Source organism: Typopeltis vanoorti, chromosome 18 (assembly GCF_054136105.1).
Source record: "Typopeltis vanoorti isolate ZY-2024b chromosome 18, IOZ_Tvanoo_1.0, whole genome shotgun sequence".
Classification (NCBI taxonomy): Eukaryota; Metazoa; Arthropoda; class Arachnida; order Uropygi; family Thelyphonidae; genus Typopeltis; species Typopeltis vanoorti.
In genome coordinates, this window is record NC_143566.1 from 63,638,285 (window position 1) to 63,664,775 (window position 26,491).

Here is a 26,491-nt window from a genome sequence, read left to right on the forward strand (position 1 = left end):
ACGTTCAAATTTATAGCGACATCTGCATAGGAGGCGAGTCTTGGACCAGAGGATGTTGTGGCTTGTCTCTATTCCGTGCTGAGCCAATCCAGACTTATCGAATTTGTTGTGCTGAATGTATGATTGATGTTCCTAAATTCTTTTTTCTATAGAGAATCCTGTTTGTTCAAAGTAGGACAGATTACAGTTACAAGGAACTTGATACACACCATGCAGAGACATAGTTGAGCATTTATTTTTAGAAGAGGGGAAATAGGTGGATATTTTGTTAATATGTATATATAAGTGGCTGTTAAATCATATTTCTTCAGAATTCGTGAAATTGGTTCTGAAATCCCGGAAATATAAGGAATTGGAACTCAACGTATTGAATCTGTGTTGTTTTGAATTGGCTTGTAAGAATCTAACAGATGTTGTGTACTCTTTTCGGAGAAGCCATTTAATTTCATGCGGTGTTTGATAGTTGAAAGTTCTTTCTGTAATTCATGAGGAGTTGAACAATTAATTCTGGCTCGTCGGATTAAACATTTTATGATAAGGATAATGAGCAGATTGTTTGAGAATATAACGTCCAGTGAAAGTGGGTTTTCTGTAAACTCTTGTTGTTAGAATACCCGAAGGTGAAAGGATGAGAAGGATGTCTAAAAAGGATAACTTGTTGTCTTTTTCAATTTCCATGGTAAACTTAATACAAGGATGTAAGGAATTGATTCGGGCTAAAAAGGAAGGTAAGGAATCTCTGTTATGAGGCCATACGAAAAGATGTCGTCTATATATCTCACCCAAAAGGAAGGTTGAGGGAATTATTATTATTATTTTATTATTATTATGGGTATCTCCATGGAGTCAGTAGACTCATCGCGGGAGACCCAAACTAGCAAAACAATATCTGTCATATCTCTTCTTGAATTCATTTACAGACGAAGAGCTCACAACTAAGTCAGGCAATGAATTCCACTCATTCACCACCCTCCAGGCAAAAAACCTTGTTCTGACACCTTTGTTAACCACACTCTTCTTTAATTTCCAGAGATGACCTCTTGTTCTTCCATCATTATCACACAGCTGAAACATTTCCCCTGCATCAATCCTATAAAAACCTTTTAGTAATTTGAATGTTTCTATCATATCCCCTCTTCTTCGCCTATCAACCAATCTCTGCAATCCACAAGCTCTCAATCTATCAATGTAGGGAGTATTTTTTATATCACTCACCAACTTGGTCACTCTTCTCTGAACCCTCTCCACAGCCTCCTGATCTCCAAGGAATCCAGGTGACCAGACCTGAGCACAGTAATCCAAATGTGGAAGTATCAATGCTTTATAAAGGGGAATAATAACCTCTTTATCTCTAGATGTCAGTGTGTTCCTCAACAACCAAGTAATCCTATGTGCAATCTTGGACACCTTAGCAATGTGTCCTCTGAACTTCATCTCCCTATCTACCAATACCCCTAAGTCCCTAGCCTCATCAATCTCTTGGAGTACCTTTCCATCGATGTAGTACACAGCTGGTAATCTTTTAATCCCAAAATGCATGACTTTACACTTTTCCACATTGAACTGACATCCATTTTCTTTTGCCCATTTTACCAGCTTATTTTAATCCTCCTGCAAACTTTCAACATCAGCTTGATTTTTTATTGCACTACACAACTTTGCATCATCAGCAAACAACTGAATATAGATGAGAACAGGACGTCTTCTAGATGTTCCAAATAAAAGTTGGCTAGAGCAGGTGAAAGTAGATTTCCCATGGCTGTTCCTTCCACTTGGTTGTAGAATTTGTTTTGACATAAGAAATATCCAGAGTGCATCACGAAATCAAATAATTTTATGTCTTGTGGGAAGATGTCAGCAAGTAATTTAAAGTCTCTTTTGAGAGGTACGTTAGTATATAAAGATTCTACGTCTTCGATGTAGAATCTCTATTTAATTCTAAATTCTAATCGCATAGCCAAATATTTAGCAAAATTATTGAAATCACATTCTTTTAGGCTTTACACAGTGATCTGAATGCATTTTTGAAAATTATGGAGATAACTACCATGTTTGAATAAAAACTTTAGTTTAATATAACTAAAATCTACATTCGACGTGTCGACCTTTATGTCAAGGTCATCTTCTGGAGCATACAACTACACACAGGAAACAAGCTACACTACAATCAAATTGGTTTGTTACAGACAGTGACCAACTGCTACAACAATTGTTGGCATGACCTCTGGTGGAAAAAAAAAAATTATACATCAACGCTAGAGTCCTATTATTATCTGTTGGTTGTAGAAATACATTGGGCACAACAACAAGTATTTATCTATATACATATATTAACATCATGTACACATTCCAGCCAGTTGGTATGGAATGGTTTCTAATACTAGCTGAGGATTGGCTAGAGTCCTGACTTATGCTGGATCTTACATATTAGGTAGGCTGAATGTGTGCCATCCAGATCCTTGGAATTTTCATGCCATCTTTGTTGTTGATATTTGGGTGGTTTATCAGGATTTCGCAGGCTTCCTTAAATTTCCTTTCGTACCAGGTTTTTGTGCGGTGTAAAGAGCAGGTGCTTTTCCAGTTGATTTGGTGTAAGGTGTTGAGTGCGTGGTCTGAGAGCCCTGCTTCACCATAATGGTTATATTTAATGTGTTCTTTCTTGCATATAGGGATTGTCCGTCCTCTTTCACCAATGTACAGTAAGTTACAGGTGCAGCGGATGCAATAGACTCCAAGATGTGCTAATGGGAGGAGAGGATCCTTAGAGGAATTGAATATGGTTTTAAGTTTAGTGGGTGGTTTAAAAGTGGCATTGAGGTTATAATGTTGTAGGATTCTGTTGATTTTTTCTGATAACCCTTTAATGTATGGGATGGCTATGGTTTTACTGTAATCTAGATTCATTTTTGTTGTAGTTTTATGGAGTATTTTATTAACAGCATTTTTGTTATATCATTATTTATGAATGTGTCGCTGATGATTTTTAGTTATTGTTTCAGGGCTTGCTGGTTAGAGCAAATTGTTGTAGCTCTGTTTTTAAGGGTGTTAATGACTCCATATTTTTGTGATGGGTGGTGGTATGAATTAGCATGTATGTATTGGCCAGTGTATGTCGGTTTTCGGTAGACCGCGAAGGATAGACTGCCTGAAGGAAGACGTGCGACTAGTGTGTCTAGGAACTGGAGCGAATTCCAAGGATCTGGAAGGCACACATTCAGCCTACCTATCATGTAAGATCCAGCATAAGTCAGGACCCTAGCCAATCCTCAACTAGTATTAGAAACCATTCCATACTAACTGGCTGGAATGTACATGATGTTAATATATGTATATAGACAGATACTTGTTGTGCCCATTTGCTCCCGTTCCTAGACAATCTGATCTATAGTGTTACCATAAATATGTGTTGTTTGCATGTGATATTTCTTCCCCTGATTGTTTAAAAAAAATTCCAAAACAGTCTGACATCTTTGTGATAATTCTTCTGGTCATTTTTGTAATTTTGTTTAGCTACTTTTATACACAACTTTGCTTTCCTATATTTTTATTTTGCTTTACTTTATTAAATAAATATCTCTAACAGGATTTTTTTTATTATTTAAACTCCCAATCCAAACACTCAGTATTTTATGAACAGTCTATACATGAAATGGCAACCAAATAAATACTTACTTCCAGGAACTTAATAACTTTTAAAGGTCTACACTTTTCTAATGGTACAGATAAGCCTTCTTTCTGAATAAGCATCAAAACTTCACACAAATCAGCTAAACCATAAGAAGGTATACAAGATGCCACACCTAGAACTTCTGCCCTCTGCTGATCATTTCCTGTTAATATTTTTAAAAATTATTTTGTTAAATATTGTACTATCCTAGTAAATGAGCCATTCACAGGCCAAAATGATAAACTCCACTTTTTGAATTTTAGTGCCAAAGCTTGATTGATGCTTAACTTTTTATATTTAAAATAAATTTCCTTAATAATTAGACTTAACACCACTAAATGAAAAAAAATTTTTTTGGCCGTCGAATAATAAATAATTTATTTCAGAAGCCAATGTCATTAACTCCATACTCTTAAGTAAATTGTTGCAATAATGCCATTCAAACACTTAAGAATTTAAAGTAATTTTTTAATGCAACAGTAATATTAGACAATAACGGTAAGCTGTTTACCATTATTGTCTTAAAAAAAGTAAAACAATTAACACGTTAAGTGCCAAGGCCACTTAATTTACCTTTTCATTTACGGAGCACACATTTTATTTAAAAATGTAACGAAAAATATATATCTATTACAGAATTTCGAAAGAAAATAGCTACTCATCTTATGAATTGAAAGTTTATTTTTCACGTGGCTAGAATATAATAAATTTGGTTTAATCCTTTATCCAAGTGTGAGCAAACAAAGTTTGCACCTGAAAGTATCTTCAGGACTGGGGTAAGGGTAAACAATGAGTGCATGGAAATTGTTGTCATGTTTCAAAGAGAGAAATGGTAGATTTGGGGGAAATGCCTCTACGTGATATTGTATAACCATTCTCTAGTCCACGGTGACCCTTTTCAGTCTTTTTCTTTGCTTTTCTTCCCAAACACAAATTATTATATCAAAACAAAGAACTATAATTGGAATTGCCAACACCAGGGCGACTCCTTGCAAAGGTGGAGCAAGCTACCAACACGCCTATCTCAGTATCTCCCATAATGCAAAACACATCTCCTTGTGGATATGATGTTATGCATTAAGGGAAGGGCCACTACCCAGACTAGTTTCGACCTTTATTGAGGTCTCTTCAGTGGGAGCCAGGCCCAAGTGGAGAAACCAGTCAGAAGCATTAGCAAGGTCATCTCTACCTATAGGAGTTGCCAATTGGTGTGCCACCTTTTTAATAAATTACTCTGGATTTAGAGGAAGATGTTGAAAGTTTATTTTTCACTTGGTTAGAATATAATAAATTTAGTTTAATTCTTTATCCAAGTGTGAGCAAACAAAGTTTGTGCCTGAAAGTATTATCTTCAGGACTGGGGTAAGGTGGTACCCCAGTCCTGAAGATACTTTCAGGCGCAAACTTTGTTTGCTCACACTTGGATAAAGGATTAAACTAAATTTATTACATCTTACGAATTGTTGAGATAAAGAAACCGTAAATAGCAATACTATAAATTATATTCAAAAATTGCATCACTTTGTGTTAATTTTTAATATTAGAATAATATTACATGTTGTTGGTTACTAATGACCGACATGGTACTTAACGTGTTAATGAGTTACTAAGTTATTTTCACTTGCCAAATCGATTAACTCCCTTGGTTATGCAAAAAATGTTAAAATAAAGATTATTCCAAGGATATACTGTTATACACATTTTATATGTCGTTAGATAAAAGCTATGCCTGTAATATACATTCTACAATGTTTATTTGAATTTAAATTTTAAAAGGAATTTTAAAAAATTATGTACATTATATTATCAATTTTCTCTACTTTTTGTTTTGTGAAGTTAATCGATTTGGCAAATGAGAGGCTCAACTGTCAATGGACATGAACTGATATTGCTAAAGAATGATACATGATATTTGTGTCCTATACACCAGACTGGCATTTCTTTTTAGTTCTAAATAGAAAATATTTATATCTTATATGCCAAACAATGAGTGCATGGAAATTGTTGTCATGTTTCAAAGAGAGAAATGGTAGATTTGGGGGAAATGCCTCTACGTGATATTGTATAACCATTCTCAAGTCCACGGTGACCCTTTTCAGTCTTTTTCTTTGCTTTTCTTCCCAAACACAAATTATTATATCAAAACAAAGAACTATATTTGGAATTGCCAATTACGCAAATTGAAAATAATCTCCGTCCAACTCCACACAATGTTCATGCCTGTTGTATGGGTGTTCGAAGGCATGGTGGAAGTCCTGAACCTCCTTCAGCGTCGCTGAAGCAATCTCCCTTTCAAGGCACACTTCTTCTTTGGGAAGTCTGCAGGAGCCAAATCTGGCAAATAGGGGGCTGATGTTCAATCGCACAGATCATCTTTGAAACCAGAACTGCTTTAAAGGCAGTGCACGGGCATGTTGTCATGCAACAGAAACCAATTGTTGTCGTGGATCAGATCTTTCCTGACACGGCATGTGGGCATTGCATTACTCCTAAATAATATTGACCATTCACTGTGGTGACCTCAGGAACAAATTTGCAATGGATAATCCCAGCAGCATAGAAAAAACAATGACCATTGTCTTGACGTGTGATTTTTGCACCCTGATTTTCTTCTGCTGGGGAGAAGACGGATCAAACTGAAAACACCAACTTTCATCACAGGTGATGATGATTCATTGCAACACATCGTGATCTTGATCAACTGCATGCATGAAATCTTGACATGCAATCCAGTGCTCTCTCTCTCTCTCTATGTGGCACGAACCTTGAACAAATCCTTCTCTTATGCAAATCTCTAAGATTTCTGTACAGCGCATAGCCTAGTGGTTATTTATGTCATGGGCAACAATTTCCTTAGTTTTCACCTCATTTTAATATGTCCATGCAGAAACTGGCCATCCACAGCATGATTCATCCTCCAGGGACTCCCTCCCATCTTTAAATGTTGATAACCAGCAGAACACCTGTACATGGCTCAGACAGTCATCGCTGTAAACAAACTTTTTTTTAGATCTTGGCACTTCTGTAGCAGTTTTTCCTAAGTTACAGTAAAATTTTATCACAGCTCTTTACTTCAATGGTTGTCACATGAAAATTGCCATGTCACCTGACTTGAAATTCGCACCTGCAATTATAACACACTCTGGCAATCAAAACTATAAACACAGTTACTTTTATTCAAAGGGCTGGCCTGTAAAAATTTGATCTCATTACTTAACAGGCAGACTGTGTATTCTTCATGCTACTTCTCCTGTCTTTTTTTTTTTTTTTACTATCCCTTCTTCCACACTACCCCCATCACTGTGATCTACCACCTACCTGCCTGGTTTGCCATGTGGTGCTACCCGTGGAGACATCTGAAAAAAGGGTAATCTATTGGTAGTCTTGCACTACTTTGGCTTTGGCTTAGAGAAGATGGGCTGTCCTAGATAGCCCAGCCAGGATCCATCAGCTAAGTGGGCTTGTCTGCAAAAGTCAACAGACCTGCAACGGTGTTGCAGGTCTGTTAACCTTTGCAGACAAGCTCTATGGTTTGAGGCTCAAGGCTTGCTGTGGTGCTAGTATACCTTTCAGGGTATCCCTGGTATTCCACCCCCCTGAGTAAATTCATTGCTTGTGGTCAGGGATATCTGGCACTGAACAAAAAAAGTTCTTGAGCATGAATATGATAATTGAGGATCATTTGATAACAAGCAAAAACAAAAGACGTCATACTAGTGTTTTTCATCATCCATGCAAGCGGTGAAAAGCATTACTATTCTTAATTCAAAAGGGTTTAGAAGGACTGGCAGGATCTCCTAAAACTATCAAGAAACACAAGTCCTTCTGTTTCTGTCTGCAGGAAACATTTAAAACTCCACCTTACAGAATTTCACCATTGTTTGTAAGGAGAACTGGAGATGGTCCTGCTCATGGTGGAGTAGCTATCCTAGTGGGCAGTCATACTTCTTTCCTTCATCAGTTTAATACTGCTCTGGAAGCAGTAGCAATTTGCATGTCTGTGTGATTTCTTTTTACAGTATGTTCGATATATTTCAAACCAGTTTATGATTTAAATGAGATGGAACCTGATAATCCTATATTGCATTTGCCTCAGTCAATACTTCTCATAGGTGACTTTAATGGATACAACACCCAGTGGGGTTTGCTAAAGGAAGATTGTATTTTAGCCATCTACTTACTTATTATAACAAGGTGACAAATACATTGGACAAGGAGGATGCATATACAGTAGTATATTTAGATTTTGCAAAGGCTTTCGATAGATTAATTACCACATGACAAACTAGTAGTTAAATTGGAACAGATGGGGTTGGATAGTAGATTAGTGCATTGGATTGGAGATTGGCTGTCTGATAGGTGTCAACAGGTTATGTATGGGGGAGTAATATCCCCAACGAGGAAAGTCACTAGTGGCGTGCTACCAGGGGGTCTGTTTTGGGGATTAGTGTTGTTTAATTTGTATGTAAATGACATTGGAAAGGGCTTAAATGATAGTATACAGTTGCTTGTAGATGATGCAAAGTTAGGGAGAGTTAGAAGACATAGCTACATAGCAGATGTAGCTTTGCAAGAGGACCTAAATAGACTGTCTGAATGGGTGAACGTGTGTGTGTGTGGGGGGGGGGTGTCAGTTTAATGTTAGAAAGTGTAAGGTTTTAAAGTCTGAGAAGGAAAGTATAGGATTGGTGGGGATATTTTGGAGGAAATGAAGAATTTGGGAGTTGTGCTGGATAGAGACTTGAAATTGTGTGGACATTTTGCTAAAACTGAGGATGATACAGTGGATTATGGGAATGACGTGGAGAACACTGTCATGAATTTTGATTTCATTGTACAAGACTTTTATCAGGCCGCATATGGATTACTGTGCACAGATTTGGTTAGCAGGTTTTCAAAAGGATGATGAGATGTTGGACAGGGTCCAGAGATAATCGACTAAGTTGGTTTCTGGTCTCTGGAATGTGAGGATAGATTGAGAAAATGCAAATTACAGAGCCTAGTGGATAGAAGGAAGAGGGGGAGACATGATCGAGACGTATAAGTTGGTAAGGTTAATTACCTGATTAACGTGGATGAGATTTTTCATAGAATATCTGGAGATATGGGAAGAATGAGAGGCCATCCCTGGAAGCTATAATAAGGTAGGAGTGAGGAGTAAATTTTTTGCATGGAGAGTGGTGGGTGATTGGAATGCATTGCCTTCTCAGGAGAAATGGTGAGTGCAGGGACAGTGAATGCATTTAACTCGAGGTACAGTGAGCTGTGCATGTAAGAATGGGACCTACTACAATGAGTCTCTTGATTCCATGGTGGTCTGTTGATAATTGATAATACTCTTCTATATGCCTAACTGCTTGCATTCTGCAATAGATCTTAAAATCTGCTCTTGTGGAATGTCAAAGAAAAATTTATGGAAGTGATCATTTTCCTGTTATTTGCACTTTCTTCGCAGAAACCATGTTACCCTACACAAATGTCGACATAGAAAATGGACCAGACTGACTGGAACATTTTTCCCAATTCTGAAGCAGTCAGTCAAACACTTATCAATGAAGTGGTGAAAAATGTAACAGATTGTATTGTCCATGGAGTAACAGCCACAATTTCAAAGCATCATCTGAATTTGCATTCTGCCCAAAGCTTTGGTGGTGCCAGGTAGCCACAAACAATCAAGATAGGTTATGTAGTATATTTCATAGAAACTCTACCACATCAAACTTAATACCTTTTAATCATGCACAAGCGCAAGTGCATTATGTGAAATGTCAGAGTCAAAAACAACCCTGAATACAATTTACATCATTGATTTTGCACTGAGTGGCATCAAACAATCAGTGCAAAAATTGTATGGGATAAAATCTGGAAAATTAAAGATAGATAAGAGAATACACTATTTGTCTACCTTGGAACATAATGGGTATGTTATTGCTAATCCCAAACCAATTGGAAAGAAAAGTTTGCTAGAATCTAAGCAACAGCTTCATATCCTTCTGAATTCTTAATATTGAAACAGAAACAGTGACTAAGCTTCCTATCAGACATTTCTTAAGGAGGAACTAAAAGTAGTAGCTCTTTTGCTATGTTACCTCAGTGCAGTAGGTTCTGATAGCATCCATTATCAGATGATAAAACAACTTCCATCAGTTTCTATGGATTCCTTTTCTTACTATACAACAGAATATTTACAAAGTTTCTGGATTCTTGGCATAAGTCAGTTGTCAGTGCCATCCCAAAACCAGGAAATAATTATTGACCTACTGCTATGCACGGCATCTTTGCAAGATACTGGAAAAAATGCTTAATGCCAGACTTCTCTGATATTGTTTAGAAAGCATGGTAGAGCCTCTGCTACTAATGGCTCACTTAAGTATGTTTGAGCGCGGTTAGTAGTTGGAAGGGGACCAATCGTTCGATGCTGTCGGCACACTCTCCCTCGATGAGTCTTTGGACTCCCTGGAGGTGTCAAAATAATAATAATAATAATAATAATATTCTCTTCAATTTCAGTGTTCTTCAGCATGGGGGAAAAAAAAAATGACACAGGCTAGAGATATAGCACATTAAAAGACCTCTACAACATAGTCTCTTCCTTTATTTATTAAAAACTTGGTCTAGCTGAATCGTCCACGATGCCTGAGTGGGAAGTATGCTATCTCAGCCATATCATGAAGAAGAGGGTAATCTCCAAGGATCTATCTTTAGTGTCATTAATCAAAGTTAACTCAATCAGTTAACAGCTTCCTCCCATTGAAGGCAATGCTGTATATGTTTATGACTTCCCAATTTACTGTCACTCTTGTAACACAAAGACAAATTCAGCAAGCAGTGGATTGCATCTCCCCATGGGCTTTTAGTAATGGGTTCAGGTGTTCAGCAGAAAAGTGTCTTTGCACACTTCTGCTATACACATACTCTTCACCCAGATCCTGAGTTAAGAATGGAACAAACTGTTATTCCAGTAGCAACAGAAGCATAGATCTTTGACAGAAAACTTACATTCCTTGCACACATTCGATGGCACATGTAGATTTTTTTTTATACATATATATCTGATTCACACGTGAAAGACAAGACCCATAGCACATTAGTGCCATGTGTGAGCAAGAGGAATAGAAGAGAAGAGGAGTCTATTCACATTTTGCTTGAACAGCTGAGGGTTATAATCTTTGGGGAAGGCAGAGTGGGAAAGACTGTTCCAAAGGACAGAAGTAGATGGAATAAAAGAGGAGGCAGTGAATGAAATTGGTTTGGTGAATTTTAAGGTGAACTGTAAAAAGGTGTTTGTAAACAGTGCCTTTTATTTTAATGGTTTTGGAGGAGAGCGGGGGAATAATAGTGGCCAATTCAGCAGAGCACTCTCCATGAAAGTATATGTAGAAGAGACACAAGGAAGAAACTGAACATCTATGAGACAGGGATTGAAGTGGGTTTGTGAGAGAGGGATCATTAATTAGCCAGACTGCCCTTTTCTGGATAAGTCAAGCCATCTTGGTGCACCACCCCAAATATGGGAACAATATTCCATGGCTGGCCAGATTTGGGCTTTGTATAGGGTTAAGAGCTGTGAAGTAGTGTCTTATGCAAAAAAGTACTCCAAATTTTTTGGCAGCTGCAGAAGCTATAGTTGAAATATGGCACAAGCGAGGAAAGATCAGAGGTAAAAGTCAGTCCAAGAAGAGGAATCTGATCATGTTTGGAAATCTCAGTATTACTGAAGGGGGGGGGGAGGATGCAAGCTCTTTCTTGCAAAAGATCAGCCAGAACTGGGCTATGGTGATAATGAAGTTTACAAGGTTGCCCTTGCCCCAGATATAGCTAGATCTGAATCAGGTCCCTAGTCATGATCTTAAGGATTCTAATACTTGAGCATTAACAGGTTAATCAAATGAAAAGGAGGAATGGAGCTATCAGCAAAGCTATGGATAGGATTGGAAGTCTGTGAGAGCAGGTCGTTTATATACAACAGAAAGAGAGTGAGTGAGTGAAAGAACAGAACTCTGGGATACTCCTGCATTAGTGGGGAAATATGAGGAGAATAAGCCGTCCACCATGGCATGTAGTGAGCGACCAGTGAGAAAGGTGGCGATCCAGTTGCAGAGTAAGGAAAGCAGACCACAGCATGGCAGTTTGGTGAGTAGGCCTCTGTGCCAAACCCAATCAAATGCCTTTGAAATGTCGAGGGCGACCACATGAGTTTCTCCAAATTTCTCCATGGCCTGAGTCCATAGGTAGGTGGTGAAAGCAAGAAGATCAGCAGTAGATTGCGAGTGACAAAATCCATATTGCTAGTCACTGATTAGTTGGTATGTCTCTAGATGGTTCAATGATTGGTTGTTGATGACCTTCTCCATAATTTTTGAGAGAACAGAAGTGAGAGCAATTGGATGGTAGTTGAATCGTTGACTTTTATCACCTTGCTTTAGGATGGGCTGGATGTGGACCTGTTTTTATGTTGTGGGGTAGATGCCAGTTGAGTAGGATATATTGAAGAGAAAATACAGGATCGATGTTAGGGGCACAATTTTTTTACACAATAGGAAGGGGATACCATCAGGACCAGATGCCTTGTTTGAGTTCAAATTATTCAGGATTCTTTTTGTTGGAAGGCCATGAAGAGAGCCATTCTTTGGGGGAGTGGAGGGAACTTGGTCATCAATGCAAGAATTGGAAGAGACGAGTGATGCAAGTAAGTTGGCCTTGTCTTTTGGTGAAGTGACTACAGTACCATCTGGATGTGAGAATGGTGGAAACCTGAGTGGGCAAAAGTTGCGCTCAATGCCCTTGGCATGGGACCAGAAGGAGCAACTGCCATTTACGCAGGAGGCAAATTAGCAGCATTTGGTCCTTTCAATGTCCGACTTGGTGATGATTCTTTTGCAACTGTTGCATGCTGTAGTATAGGCAGAGAGGGCAGCTGGAGTTTTGGTCTTGAGCCAATTGTGATAAACAGAGGTGTTTTCTTTGCAGTCTTGGTACACTTTTTTGAGAACCAAGGCTTGGATGGTGGCTGAGAATTTGGAGTGGAATAGGGGTACTCCTTCCTCATTTTTTTAAACGGGGAAGAGTCTTTTTTGTGTGATAAGTAGGATTTTGCATAATTTGAGTCCTGATTATTATTATTATTTAAGCCTTCCACCACTTGATAAAGAGACCAAAAGCCATCAAGAGTGACATTAGCTATCAAAAATATAGTCTTTTAAAGAAAGACTGTATATTCATGTTTTGAGGGGAAATTTGGAGTACCTGGAGGAAAACCAACATAAAGTGATTAGTGATGCTGCATTGTGGTTTGGAGAACATTTCCTTTGTGTAAAAACCATTTCAATAATGAGAAGTCAATAAATGATAAGCATAGGAAGAACTGTAATTTTTTGGAAAATATAATTTGTTACCCCTGATAGTAAGGCTATTCATAACTATTTTTAAGGAAATTACAACATAGGCTAATATTAACTCAAATAAATTTAATTAATATTCCAATATTTTACCAAACTCCCACCATCAGGGAACAAAATATAACAAGGTACCAGCACACAGGTACTATAATAATAATTAATTATTGACATGCTTCACATACACGTGTGTGTGCGGGCACATGCATGCATGCACGCACACACACACACACACACAAACATACATACCTGCTATAACAACCTATTAGTAGTTGCTTTATTCTCTTAGCAGAAATTTAGCCTATGCATATTTGATTGTGTGTGAAAGTGTTCATGAGGAACTAGATCATTAACATTTATACATTGTATTTCAAATTTTCCATATTATAATATAATTTTGAAAGAAAAACAACAAAAAAAAAAAAACCACATTACTAACCAGAGAATATTTGTACATTGAAACCATTAGCAAATAATCTTTCATCAGAAATGGATAAAAAGCCATTAGAGATATATTTGGAAGTCTTGAGATTAAATAATAACTGCCAAACAGTAGATCCTCCAATTGAGCTAACAAAAAAAAAAAGAGTTTTAACATTATATGTCACATATTAAATTAGCATTTCTAAAAATTACTTCACTTATAAAATCATTAATGTGTTACAGAAATTCCTACTAATAAGGAGTACAGTGGAATTCTAATGACGCTATACTGCAATGTAGCTAAGTACACAATGTTCACCATGTACATACATTATCTGTGTGCTAAAAGACAAAATCAGTATATTTTACATTTATTTAGTATGGACATTAAGCCACCCTCTTCTTCAATTCTAGCACACTACTACCTGACCAAAGCCCACTAGACGTAATGCTGTGCTAAAGGAATTCACTGTGATATACTATTTATTATAACAATTCCTGTGTTTCCTAGAATTACTTTAGTAAGAATATACTACATTATAATTCACTCTTGCAACTAGTTTCTGTCCTGTGCTGATAAATGAAATGATGAAGGATTAGTGGGAACTAAGCCCAGGAAGAAACTGGGGTTAAATCAATGCAAAAAATCATATATTTTTCATATGCAAGTATTAAAATGGCTAAATCTTTGCATTATATAAAAACAGAGAGCATTTGAAAACTTAAGCAAAAAGAAGAGATGGTATCATAAAACAGGTCTTAGGCTATTGGATGTAAATATTTCAGACTTCAGAAAAAAAAAAAGAAATGCTTTCAATAAGTATTTATCAACCAGCTCAGTTGAAGATAACGTTACAAAAGCTTCCGGCCTGACATACCAAATTCATGCCAATTTTAAAATGCTGCATGACAGATAGCACCACCTATGGGGAGGTTAGTGTACCAGTTTCAACTGTCTACCTGCATCATTCAGTTGGAGGCACTTGTTTGACTCACATGCTAAGTGGCTGTAATATTAAAACTTGAGCACCGTGCTGTGATAAAGTTTTTGACCAAAGAAGGGCTTTCTCCAAGTTGTATCAAACAGTGACTGGGCGGTGTTTGTGGGGAAGCTTCTCCTTTATATTCTACCTTGAAAGAATGGGCTAAACAATTTCACCTAGGAAGAGAGATCATTAAAGATGATCCTCAAGATGGTTGGCCTGCAGAAGTGATGACTGAGGAAAATGTCTCTCTTGTTGAGGAACTGCTCAATGACAGGTGGCTGAAGCTCCAAGAAATCTCAGCAAGGGTGGGGCTTTCTACAGTAACTGTCTTTCACATCATTCATGAGATGCTTCACATGATGAAGGTCAATGCAAGGCAGGTATCCCGACTCTCTCTTCAATTCAGAAGGAACATTGTGCAACCTGTTCCTGCAAGTTTTTAGAGCTTTGGCAAGGAAATCAGAGAGAAGTGCTGGAATCCATTGTCACCAGGGATGAAACCATGGTCCGTTATTATAATCCTCTTTCCAAAAGGAAATCCACTGAGTGGTGCAAACCAGGCGAAGCACTACTGAGAAAAGTCAAGGTGACTCAGTCCACCAAGAAGATCATGGCAACAATCATTTGGGATTGCCAGGGACTTCTCTTGATTGACTTCAAGGAAAGCAATACCACCATGAATGCAGAATATCATGCTTCACTCCTCCACAAACTGCATGATGCCATAAAGGAGAAGAGTCAAGGAATGCGGAGTCATGGCATTTGCCGGCTTCACAACAATGCTCCAGTCCATATGGCTATTGTTGCAAAGGCTGCAGTGAAGGACTGTGGCTTCCAGGAGATTGAGCACCCACTCTACAGCCCAGATCTAGCACCCATTGACTACTACCTCTTCTTGAAACTGAAGAAAGACCTTCGAGGAAGAAAATTTGTAGATGACAATGAGGGGAAAGATGCAGTTTAGGCCATTTTGCAGACAAAAGTACAGACTATTTTTCCAAGGGCATAGAAATGTTAATTCAAAGATGTGAAAAGTGTGTTGAAGAAAAGGGAGATTATGTTGAAAAGTGACACAATTGTTTTCTTTCTATCACCTCTAAAAGTTAGTCAGGCCAGAAACTTATGGACCTCATTAGAGAAAGGCATGGCTAAAGGAGAAGAAAGAAAAACACAGAGAAAGCCAAAATCATTTCATATCTAATTTAGAGATTTAACCAAATTCAATATTAACATAAAATTTGAAATAATCTGAATCAAGAAACAAGGGACTGGTGATTAACTCTCTAAACAATACCAGCAAGTTATGTATAATGGAGTAGTGTCTCAAAAAAGGAGGGTAACCAGTGGCATGCCTCAGGGTTCTGTTCTTCTCCTCTGCTGTTTAACTTTTTTGTAAATGATATATCATGTGGACTGACTGGTGATCTTCAGTTGTTTTCGGATGATGCAAAGTTGGGAAGAATTATAAATAGCACTGTTGATGTGACCAGAAAGAATCGTCTGAGAAATGACTATGTAAGGGAAATGGTGAAAGTTACAAACTTAGGAATACAGGAGGCAAGGTTGAGATGGTTTGGTCATGTAACGAGAAGAAAGGACGGGTATGTGGGAAGAAAGGTCATGCAGATGGATGTGCAGGGGAAGAGGAAGTGCAAACGGCCAGAGATCAGATGGAGGGAACTGATGGAGGAAGACTTGAGGATGAAGAACTTGGGTGTGGTTACAGCCCCAGACAGGAGGATGTAGAGAAGACTCGTTAAAAACAGCGATTCTACTTAAGTGGGATAAGCTGCAGAAGAAGTTGATGTTAATTCCCTTCAGGAAGTTTTGAATTGATATTGATAAATGCAAACTGTTGCATTTTGGAGTGCAGAAATATAGGCTGCGTAGCCTACTGATGGGGGAGGTACTGAGAAAGTGGTTGAGATTCGAGATGTGGGAGTGATGGTTTACAGTAGACTGTTCCCACTGGTTTATTCTGGTATTATAATTTATTTAAATATGCCTACTCACAGTATTTCCTTATTGAACAACAATCAATGCATCTTATCTGAATAGCTTGGGAAATGGCTTCTTCAGTTAGTGGAGTTTTTATCATTAGTTACGACTATTACTGATAACACCCTCCATGGAGTCTGCAGATTCATTCAACTGACAACATATTTATCATGCTGAATCTTAAAATCCTAAACAGCAGTAGAATCCATACCAGTGACCTTTTATTTGCTGGGTGCCTTTGAGGTAGTGTAAAAGCTGGGAACTGATGGTTCTCTCCATTACTTTAGATATGACTGAGGTGAATGAGATAGAGTGGTAGTTTGACGGCAGTAATTTGTCGCCCTTCTTGGGAATGGGTTGAATATAGGGCAATTTTCAGACTTTGCACCACCAGTGGAGTAAGAGCATATATACAGGCAACATAGGACTGGAGGCAGTTCTGGTGCACAAACCTTCAGGGCAATTGGAGGAATGCCTTCAGGGCCAGCAGACTTTTTTGTGTCTAATTTGGACAATATTATTCGGATATCTTTTTGGCAGTAGGATATAGGGGACATTGTATCTTGGGCACCTGGAATGGGATATTTGTCATTGTCAGTTATACATGCATTGAAGGCAAAATGTGAAGTCAATCTCCTGGCTTCATTTTTTGTGGATGGTGATGCAATAGAGCCATCTGGGTATGATAGGGGGGTGGGAACTTTATTTACTAATGTTCCTTTATCTGCCAACACTGAATTACTACAACAAGAATTTCCTTCAGACATTGTTCAAATCTTTGATTTTGTAATACATTCTGGTTATTTTTCCTTTTAAAACAAGTTTGATTTGTATCAACAAATCGAAGGAACAGCAATGGGCAGTTATCGCCAACTTCTTTATGGACCACTTTGAATGACGTACTTTTGATATTTCACCTAGATATACTTACTGGTTCAGATAATAAATGGCATTTCTGCTATCTGGAATGGCTCTTTTTATGAATTACAACAGTTTCTCTCAAAATTAAATGTACATCATCCAAGTATCCAATTCACCATACAAGAAGAATTAAATAAGTAGTTAGCCTTTTTATATCTTTTAATTCTTTGTCAACCAGATGGTAACCTACATGTTCTACAAATAAACTATTACAGAAAGAATTCTCGTAGACAGGCTTATACGTTGGTGATGCATTATTAAATCATTTAAGGAATTGAATAACGTAGATACGAATATAAATTAAATTAAATTACACTCTAATAAATATTTCCGATATTTCGGCAACGTCACGTTGCCATTTTCAAAAGGAACTTACAAAAAAAGGCACGTGCACGTAGGCACTACAACACAGTAACTGAGAATGAAGAGATGAAGCTATTATTCTCCTAAAAGTCCTGATTGTGCACCTCTAGCAGGCTAAGTAGGTGTTCTTGGCCGTTGCGCTGAAGGTCTGCTGAAGTAAGCCTCCCAAATCTGGGGCAGTCTCATACAACCAAATCTGTTGAGGTTTGGAGAGTTTCTTAGGGCTGAGGCTGATTCCATAAATAGTCTTTCGAATTTGTATTTGCTACGGTGTATTACTGTAGCTTTCTTCCACTGTATTCTGTGGCGTGTATCCAGAGCATGGTCTGCAAGACCAGAATGGCTGTACTTGTGAAAACGAATGTAGTCCTTGTGTTCAGAAATTCTGATATTCGCTGTCCTGCCTGTTTGGCCAAAGTAAGAAAGTTTACAACTGCAAGGGACCTGGTATACACCAGGTAGATCTAGGGGAAGTGGTTGGTCTTTGGTGGAGCAGATAAGGGATGCCAATTTTCTGTAAGGCCTGTAACAGGAGGTCAGGTCATGTTTTTTTTAAATTTTGGTAATTTTTTCTGAGCTGCCTCGGATGTAGGGAATGGTGATGGATTTAGAGTAATGCTTGTTGTGGAGGGGGGGTGGGGGGGCTGCAGTTTGTAGGTTTTAATATTTTTTGGATTTTTTTTGGGGTGAGGTAGCCATTGGCTGAGAAAGTGCTGAGGATGTGATTTAGTTCAGTGTTTAGGGCAATGTCGTTAGAACAGATTAGTTTAGCCCTGTTGTATAGTGTTTTCACCACTCCATATTGTTGTGTGTGTGTGTGGGGGGGGGGGATTGTTGATGATTGTATCTGCCTGTATGGGTGGGTTTTCTATAAAATGAGAAAAACCAAAGTTCCATCAGGCTGGTGGGTGACTAGTGTGTCTAGGAAAGGGAGGCTGTTGTTTTCCTCTTTTTCCAGGGTGAACTTGATTCTGGGGTGTTGGTTGTTTAAGTGTGTTAAGTAGGAGAGGAGTGTTTCAGAGCCACGTGGCCAAATAGCGAACACATCATCAACATAGCGAAGCCATATGGTTGGTTTTTGTGGGGCAGAGGCTAAGGCTTTTTCTTCAAAGGTCTCCATAAAGAAATTGGCCAAGGGTGGGGAGACTGGTGAACCCTTGGCTGTCCTCTCTATTTGTTTGTAGAATTTTCCCTGCCAAACGAAATAGCCTGAGTTCATTGTGAACTGAAATAGGGCTGAGATAGTGGGAGAAAATTTAGCTTGGATTAGCACTAAAGTTTCCTTGAGTGGGACATTTGTGAATAAGGAGGAGACGTCAAAGCTGACCATTATGTCAGTATGTTGGAGTGTAAGGTTTTCTATGCTGGCTTTGAAGTGGGATGAGTTTTTTATGTGTGATGGTGTGTTGCCAGTATAGTGTGTCAGCTCTTTGGCCAAATGTTTAGCTAATTTGTATGTGGGGAAATCAATGCCATCCACTATGGGACGTACTGGCACATTTTCTTTATGTATTTTTGGGAGTCCATAAATACGGGGGGATATAGAGTTAAATGGCTTTAATCTGTTGGTAACTTCTACAGGTCATGAAGTGACTTTCTTAAGGAGCCTGTGAAGTTTTCTAATTTGTGAGTTGGTGGGATTGTATTCGATAGGGAGGTAAGTAGCCCGATCTAATAGAAGAGCATTAAGCTTACCTGTGTAGTCCTTTTGGGGGGGGCTGCGTTGCATTTCCCTTATCCGCTTTGGTGATAACTAATTCTTTATTATTCCTCATTTCCTTAGAGCTTTAAATTCCTTGTTGGATATGTTGGTTTTTGGTGGTCTTGCTTTGGAGAGGACACAAGCTACATCCAGTCTTACACTGTTGGAGATTTGATGTGGAAGGTGGCGGATTCCCCGTTCGATCTGGATCATAATATCCTCACTAGGTATTTTTCTGGGAGCAATGGCGAAGTTGTGGCCACGTGAAAGTGCATTGAGTGCTTCAGGCTTCAAGGTGACCGAAGAAAGGTTGATTATGGTGTTGGTAGCAAGTTTTGGAATGACGGTAGAGTTCTTTTTTAATTTTTCGAATTTTTTCATCTGTCGGCCTCGTATTTTTTCAAATTCTTTGTCTGCAGTGGTACACGAGATGTCATGTAAAATAGACCAAAGTTCGTGACTTAAAGTGCACGAAAGCCCATCTTCGAAGGCACAAATAACTTCGTTAATGTCCCCTAAGAGAAACTGCGTGGCGGTGATTTGTTCACGAAGCAACACGTAGCTAGCGCAGTTATATATACGGAGAGCTTTTTGAAAGAAAACGGTGCTTGAATTTTACACAGTTCGGGATTACCTTATTACCTTATTATCCTGGCAGCGTTTCAGGAAAGTTAGATGATTTAATTGTCTAAACAGCTTCAACTTCATTTTACCGTATTGGCAGGCCTTCCATGCGATTGTATCTCCATGGATGATGTTGATTATCGTAGGCTTTTAATGTGAAATTTGACAAATTCAAAAGACTATTTATGGAATCAGCCTCAGCCCTAAGAAACTCTCCAAACCTCAACAAATTTGGTTGTATGTGACTGCCCCAAATTTGGGAGGCTTACATCAGCAGACCTTCAGCCCAACAGCCAAGAACACCTACTTAACCCGCTAGAGGGCCCCATCAGGACTTTTAGGAGAATAATAGCTTCATCTCTTCATTCTCGGTTACTGTATTGTAGTGCCTACGTGCACGTGCCTTTTTTGTAAGTTCCTTTTGAAAATAGCAACGTGACGTTGCCGAAATATCAGAAATATTTATTAAAGTGTAATTTAATTTATATTCGTATCTACGTTGTTCAATTCCTAAAGTGATTTAATAATACAGAAAGAATTTCAACATATTTCCATTTTTTTATCTAATAGTTATAAGAATTATTTCATAAAATGAGCTTTGAACAGTTTTGGTATCTCTATCTCTTCAAATACAAAAGAAACAATTTGTATTCCTATCCCTTATGTGCAAGGCATTAGTGAATGTATAGCAAAAGTTTTAAAACCACTAAATATTTTTGTTGTCTTTCACCCCATCAAAGGACAAGCTTCTACATCTCAATTATCTAGGTGGCTACCAGAATTCCTTGCTCTTGTGGGTTATCTTATTTCAGACAAACAGGAAGATCTGCTTTTATTTGGCTAGAACACAAGTCTTATATTCAATACCTTGAGCCTGAAAGTCTGGACTTCCAGAGCATGCTATCAGCACTAGATGTAGAGCTCACTGGAACAAGACAAGAGTCCTTCACAAAAGTCAGTTCCTCATTGAACAGCTTTATATAAAGAAACATGTGAAACCTTGCTTCAATCTCCTAACTTAAACTGAGCTGATGGTCTACATCTATCCCCTTTGTAGGAGATAGGAAAGATTAGCTGATTTAAAACGTACTAACTTTATTTTATTTTATTGTGTGTGTCGTAGTAGTTGTTTGTGTATATGAGGTGCGGCTATTAAATAACGAGACTGGTTGCAAAAATGTGGTTTATTATTACAATTATAAAATTATTGTACAACTTAATTGTTATCCCCTTCATCATATATTGTCTCCGTAGCACAATTGGAAGAACGACGGTATGTTGCGCCCTTCAATTGGAAAAGGCCTAAGTTCGAGTCTCGTCATGACGGGAGGAATCTTTATATGGACTTTTTTAAATCAAAGGTGAGTTAGCCGATCTCATAGAGAGGTAGCAGGGTTTTTCATCCTGGAAACTCTATTTTTCATCCCGCATACAGACAAATCGGCCCTTCAGAACACACACAATTTACAGACAAAAAATACTAGCTGTGGTGGCGGCGGTGGATGGCGCTGATTGGTAGCGGAGGTTCAGTGTAGTGGTGAGAGACGGAGAGTTGTACAATGAGTGTCCTCCTGCGATGAGTCTTCAGACTCCTTGGAGGTGTCACGAATAATAATAACATACTCCCCTCCTCTATCCATACACCGTTGCATACGAATTTTCCATTGTTGGAAACAGTGCTGCAAGTCATCAGATGTTATCTGCTTCAGCAGCGCTGCTGTTTTCTCCTTTACCACATCCACTGACTGAAAATGGGTGCCCTTCAATGTGGATTTCAACTTTGGAAAAAGGAAAAGTCACATGGAGCTAAGTCTGCAAGTAAGGTGGATGGTACAACACTGGAATCTTCTTATCAGCCAGATATTGCTTTACAGACAGTACACTGTGGGCTGGAGCGTTGTGCTGATGGAGAATCTAAGTGTTGTTCTCCCACAGATCGGGTCTTTTCTTCCTCACTCATTCTCTCAGCTTGGCCAGAACCTCAAGGTAATAATGTTGGTTAACTGTCTGATCCTCTAGTACCCAGTCAATCATTACCACGGCATTGATATTAAAAAAAAAAAAAAACGATCAGCATTGCCTTCCGTTTTGAATTGCTCATTCTTGCTTTTTCATCTTCGGTCAAGTGGGAGTTTTCCAGTGCGTCGATTGTCTCTGGACTTCGCTCCATGTGACTTTTACCTTTTTCCAAAGTTGAAATCCGCATTGAAGGGCATCCATTTTAAGTCGGTGGATGACATAAAGGAGAAAACGGCAGCACTACTGAAGCAGATAACACCTGATGACTTGCAGCACTGCTTCCAAACAATGGAAAATTCGTATGCAACGGTGTATAGATAGAGGGGAGTATGTTGAAGGGGATAACAATTAAGTTGTACAATTGTAACAATAAACCACATTTTGGCAACCAGTCTTGCTATTTAATAGCCACACCTCGTATATAAAAAATATTGACATATTCACAAAATTTAAGTAGCATTTTCTACAAACAATATTTCTGTATTTAGGGAAAATTATAAAACATAAAACACTGAATAATCATTTAATCGCCAAAACAATTGGATACATGCTGTGTGACCTTAGATGGTCACACAGCAAGTACCACAGTACCCAGGATTCAGAGAAATCATCAAACTCTGTCAATGATAGGGAGTGACATATCACGGGTATTCAAGTTCTGCAAGAAAGGGGTCAAAACCTCCTCTAAAGTATTATTATTACGGGCGACTCCAAGGAGTCCTTAGACTCATTGAGGGAGGCCCTAAACATCATGTCCATCACAACTATTCAACATTCACACAGTATCTATCATACTTTGCCTTGAACTCATTCATTGTCATAGCACTCACAACAGACTCTGGCAGCTTATTCCACTCATTCACCACTCTAAAATTAAATACCCAGCTCTAACACCCTTACTAACCACACTCTTGCCTAGCTTCCATGGATGTCTCCTAGTCCTACCACCATCAGTCCTGTTCTCAAAAATATCCTCTGAATTAATCCTAATAGATACCCTTCAGCAATTTGAATGTCTCAATCATATCTCCCCTTTTCTGCCTATCAACCAATTTCTGCAACCCACAAATCTTCAACCTGTTTTCATAGGTTCATTTCATAGACCTGCTATCATCTTGGTCACTCGCCTCTGGATCCTCTTAACCTCCTCCTCCCCATCAAGAAGAAACCTAGGTGACCAAATCTGGGCACAGTAGTTGAGATGGGGTCTTATCAAGGCTCGATACAGAGGAACAATAACTTGCTTATCTCTGCTCGTCAAAGTATTCTTCAGAATCCAAGTGATTTGATGAGCTGATTTAGCCACTTTTGCAATGTGCCCTCTAAACTTCAACTCCCTATTCACCAACACTCCCAAGTCCCTGGCCTCACCAATCTCCTGGAGTAGAGTTCCACCAATGTGATATAGCACATTGGTGGAATAAACCATCTCTGTCTGCTACACTTCCCAAGGTTAAATCCATGTGTACATCTATAATATTCTCCCCACTCTCCAACACAATGGTATCTATAAACTGAATTTCACCCTTTTACAAAGCACTATCACTGTTTCTGCTAAATCTTGAGATCGAGATACTTATGTTTCCCAGCACTTCCGTCTGCCTACATCTCGCACATGCACACACATCCCATTCTGCATCTGCAACATTTTTAAACAACAGGATGCATATACTGCATATGTAGAAAGCAACAAAATCATCAACTATGCACAAATAATGTAGCCTTTAAATGGTGGGCACTGGATGTACTATAAAAACTGGCAGCTGCCATGCTGAATACAATCAATACAATTGTATACAGACGTTACCTCTATCTTCATATTAAATGCAATTTTAATTTATTTGGCAATTTCCAGAATGTACATGCAACATTTTGACATTGCTTTGGCCTTACTTTTTACTCTTAATGTAAATATCTTTTATTATACATATGTGTATATGTATACAAAGTGTACTTTTTTTAACCAGATAATAAATAGAACACTTTATATATATATGTATATATGGCATAATGGATTTACTCAGTTGAAAGACATTTTAAAAAATATATAAAATGACTGTAAGCTGAGAGATATAAAATAAAACACTTGTAGATAAACTTATACATTGGTGATACATAATTGTCAATTTTTAGGGAAAGACAACATATACTGTTATATTAATTAAAAAACTTTAATATTTCCTACATTTCGGTAATGTCACATTACCATCTATTTGGCCGCATGGCTTGGACACACTCCACAACTTCTTATCACACTTAGACAATCAACACTCCAGGATCCAGTTTACCTTGGAAAAAGAAAACAATAACAATTTCCCTTTCCTAGACACTGATTACACACCAGCCTGATGGATCCCTGGCTTTCTCTGTTTACAGAAAACTTACACATACAGGTAGATAAATTCACCAGCAATATGGGATTATAAAAACCCTATATAATAGGGCAAAATTAATCAGTTCAGATAACAATGTCCTTACTGAACTTAACCATATTCTTAACACCTTCATAGCCAATGGCTACAACCCCATAAAATCCAAAAAATATCAAAACCAATTAATCTCAACCCTCCTCCATAACAGGGACTACTCTAAATCTATCACATTCCTTATATTCGGGGTACTTCTGAAAAGCAAACAAAAATCCTAAAAAAATATAACTTGACAACTTGTTATAAACTATATAAAAAATTGGCTAAACTTACTATGGCCAAACAGGCAGGACACCTAATATCAGGATATCTGAACATAAGGATTATATCTGTTTGAACCAATACAGCCACTCAGGACTTGCTGACCATGCTTTGGACATCTGCCACAAAATACGCTGGAAGAAAGCGATCTTACTACACTGCTGCAAGTATAATTATGAGAGATTATTCCTGGAATCAGCCTCAGCTCTAAAAAACTCCCCAAACCTCAACAAATTTGGATGTATGAGACTGGCCCAAAAATGGGAAGCTTGCATTTTTAGAACATCAGCCCAACAGCCAAGACTACCCAATTTAGCCCACTAGGTGGCACCTTTTAGGACTCTAGAACCGACTTCAGTTGTTGTCTTCAGCCATATTTGTTCAGTGCTAGTGCCTGAATGCACATATCATTAATTTTATGTTCCTTGAAGATGGTAATGTAACATTACCGAAATATATGAAGTATTAATTAAAGTTTTTTAATTAATATAACAGTATACTTTGCCTTTCTCTAAAAATTGACAGTTAAAATAAAACACTGTTTTTATTCAGCATGACTAGTTTCGTCTTTAAGACTTCTTCAGGTGCACAAAATAAGAGAGAAACAACCAACAAAATCTGTAAAGGAATAAAAGTCTAAACAACTAAACAACAATAATCGAATAGTTGAATCTAAAGAAATTTCCCTTAATCCAATACATCTGAACAACCACCTTAGTTATAATTTCTCAGACTGTCATTGCGCTGCCATCCAACTTTGTTGTTCATGAGATCTTGAATGCATGTGCATACCCAACAATGAGATTATACAGAGAACAGCTTTAAATATTCAGTCACCAATGCTTTAATATTTACCTTTTCACGTTAACACTTTGTTGTTTAGATTTATTCCTTTACAGTTTCTGTTGGTTGTTTCTCTCCTATTTTGTACACCTGAAGAAGTCTTCTTAAAGACGAAACTAGTTGTGCTGAATAAAAACAGTGTTTTATTTTATATCTCTCAGCTCCCAGTCATTTAATATTTTTAATATATATATATATATATATATATATAAATCCTGAAGGTCTCATTGACTCATGTCTGATCAGTCCTCCTAACTACTTATTCACAGAATATGTTGCCTTTTACCTGGCAGTATGTCACATGAATTTTCAATAATGCCTGAACATTTCAGTATCTAATGCTATACTATTGGATAAGCATTAAGTAAATCAAAAACAGGTAGCAAAAATATATTCACTAAGAAAGCTTTGTTTTCTTATCATCTAATAAAAGCAGGGTAGTTTACTTACAATATTTTTGTAGCAACCTCTTCCTTCTGCACAAAACTAGCTGGCTAAATGGATAGTAACCCTTCTCTTCTATAGATTTAAATGACATGATGGTGGTGGTGGTATGGATGTTTGAGAAAGTGTTTAGATGAATTTCACTGCCAGGTGTGAGTGAGACCACCACATTGCTTAGTGGAAGCCTGAAGTGGCTTAAAATGAGTTCCATGTTTAGTCTCTAGAGCATGATTTCAGGATCATTTATCTCTCATACTACCCAACTGTACTAAATACACCTTTAAATATGTTATAGGTGACTTACATTTTGTAAGTATAATTTACATTGAAGATAATAATCATAACTCCAGAAATCCACTCACAATGGGCAAGTTATCCTAGGCAAGCGGCGTGTGAATTTTCCTCCTCATTCTAAA

The 26,491-nt window shown here is 38.0% G+C and overlaps 1 protein-coding gene across 3 annotated transcripts in view; it reads right to left on the reverse strand.

Annotated features, from left to right (window-relative positions):
- The window catches only part of LOC150096718 (PMS1 protein homolog 1-like), a 269,065-nt gene that overhangs the window by 3,810 nt on the left and 238,764 nt on the right, over window positions 1–26,491 (reverse strand). For all 3 annotated transcript variants that reach the window (XM_090407892.1, XM_090407891.1, XM_090407890.1), the window contains 2 exons: window positions 13,502–13,632; window positions 3,673–3,830 (listed from right to left, as the gene is read on the reverse strand). In XM_090407892.1, coding sequence (XP_090264018.1) covers window positions 3,673–3,830; window positions 13,502–13,632 — 289 coding nt within the window. The remainder of the gene's footprint in view (window positions 1–3,672; window positions 3,831–13,501; window positions 13,633–26,491) is intronic.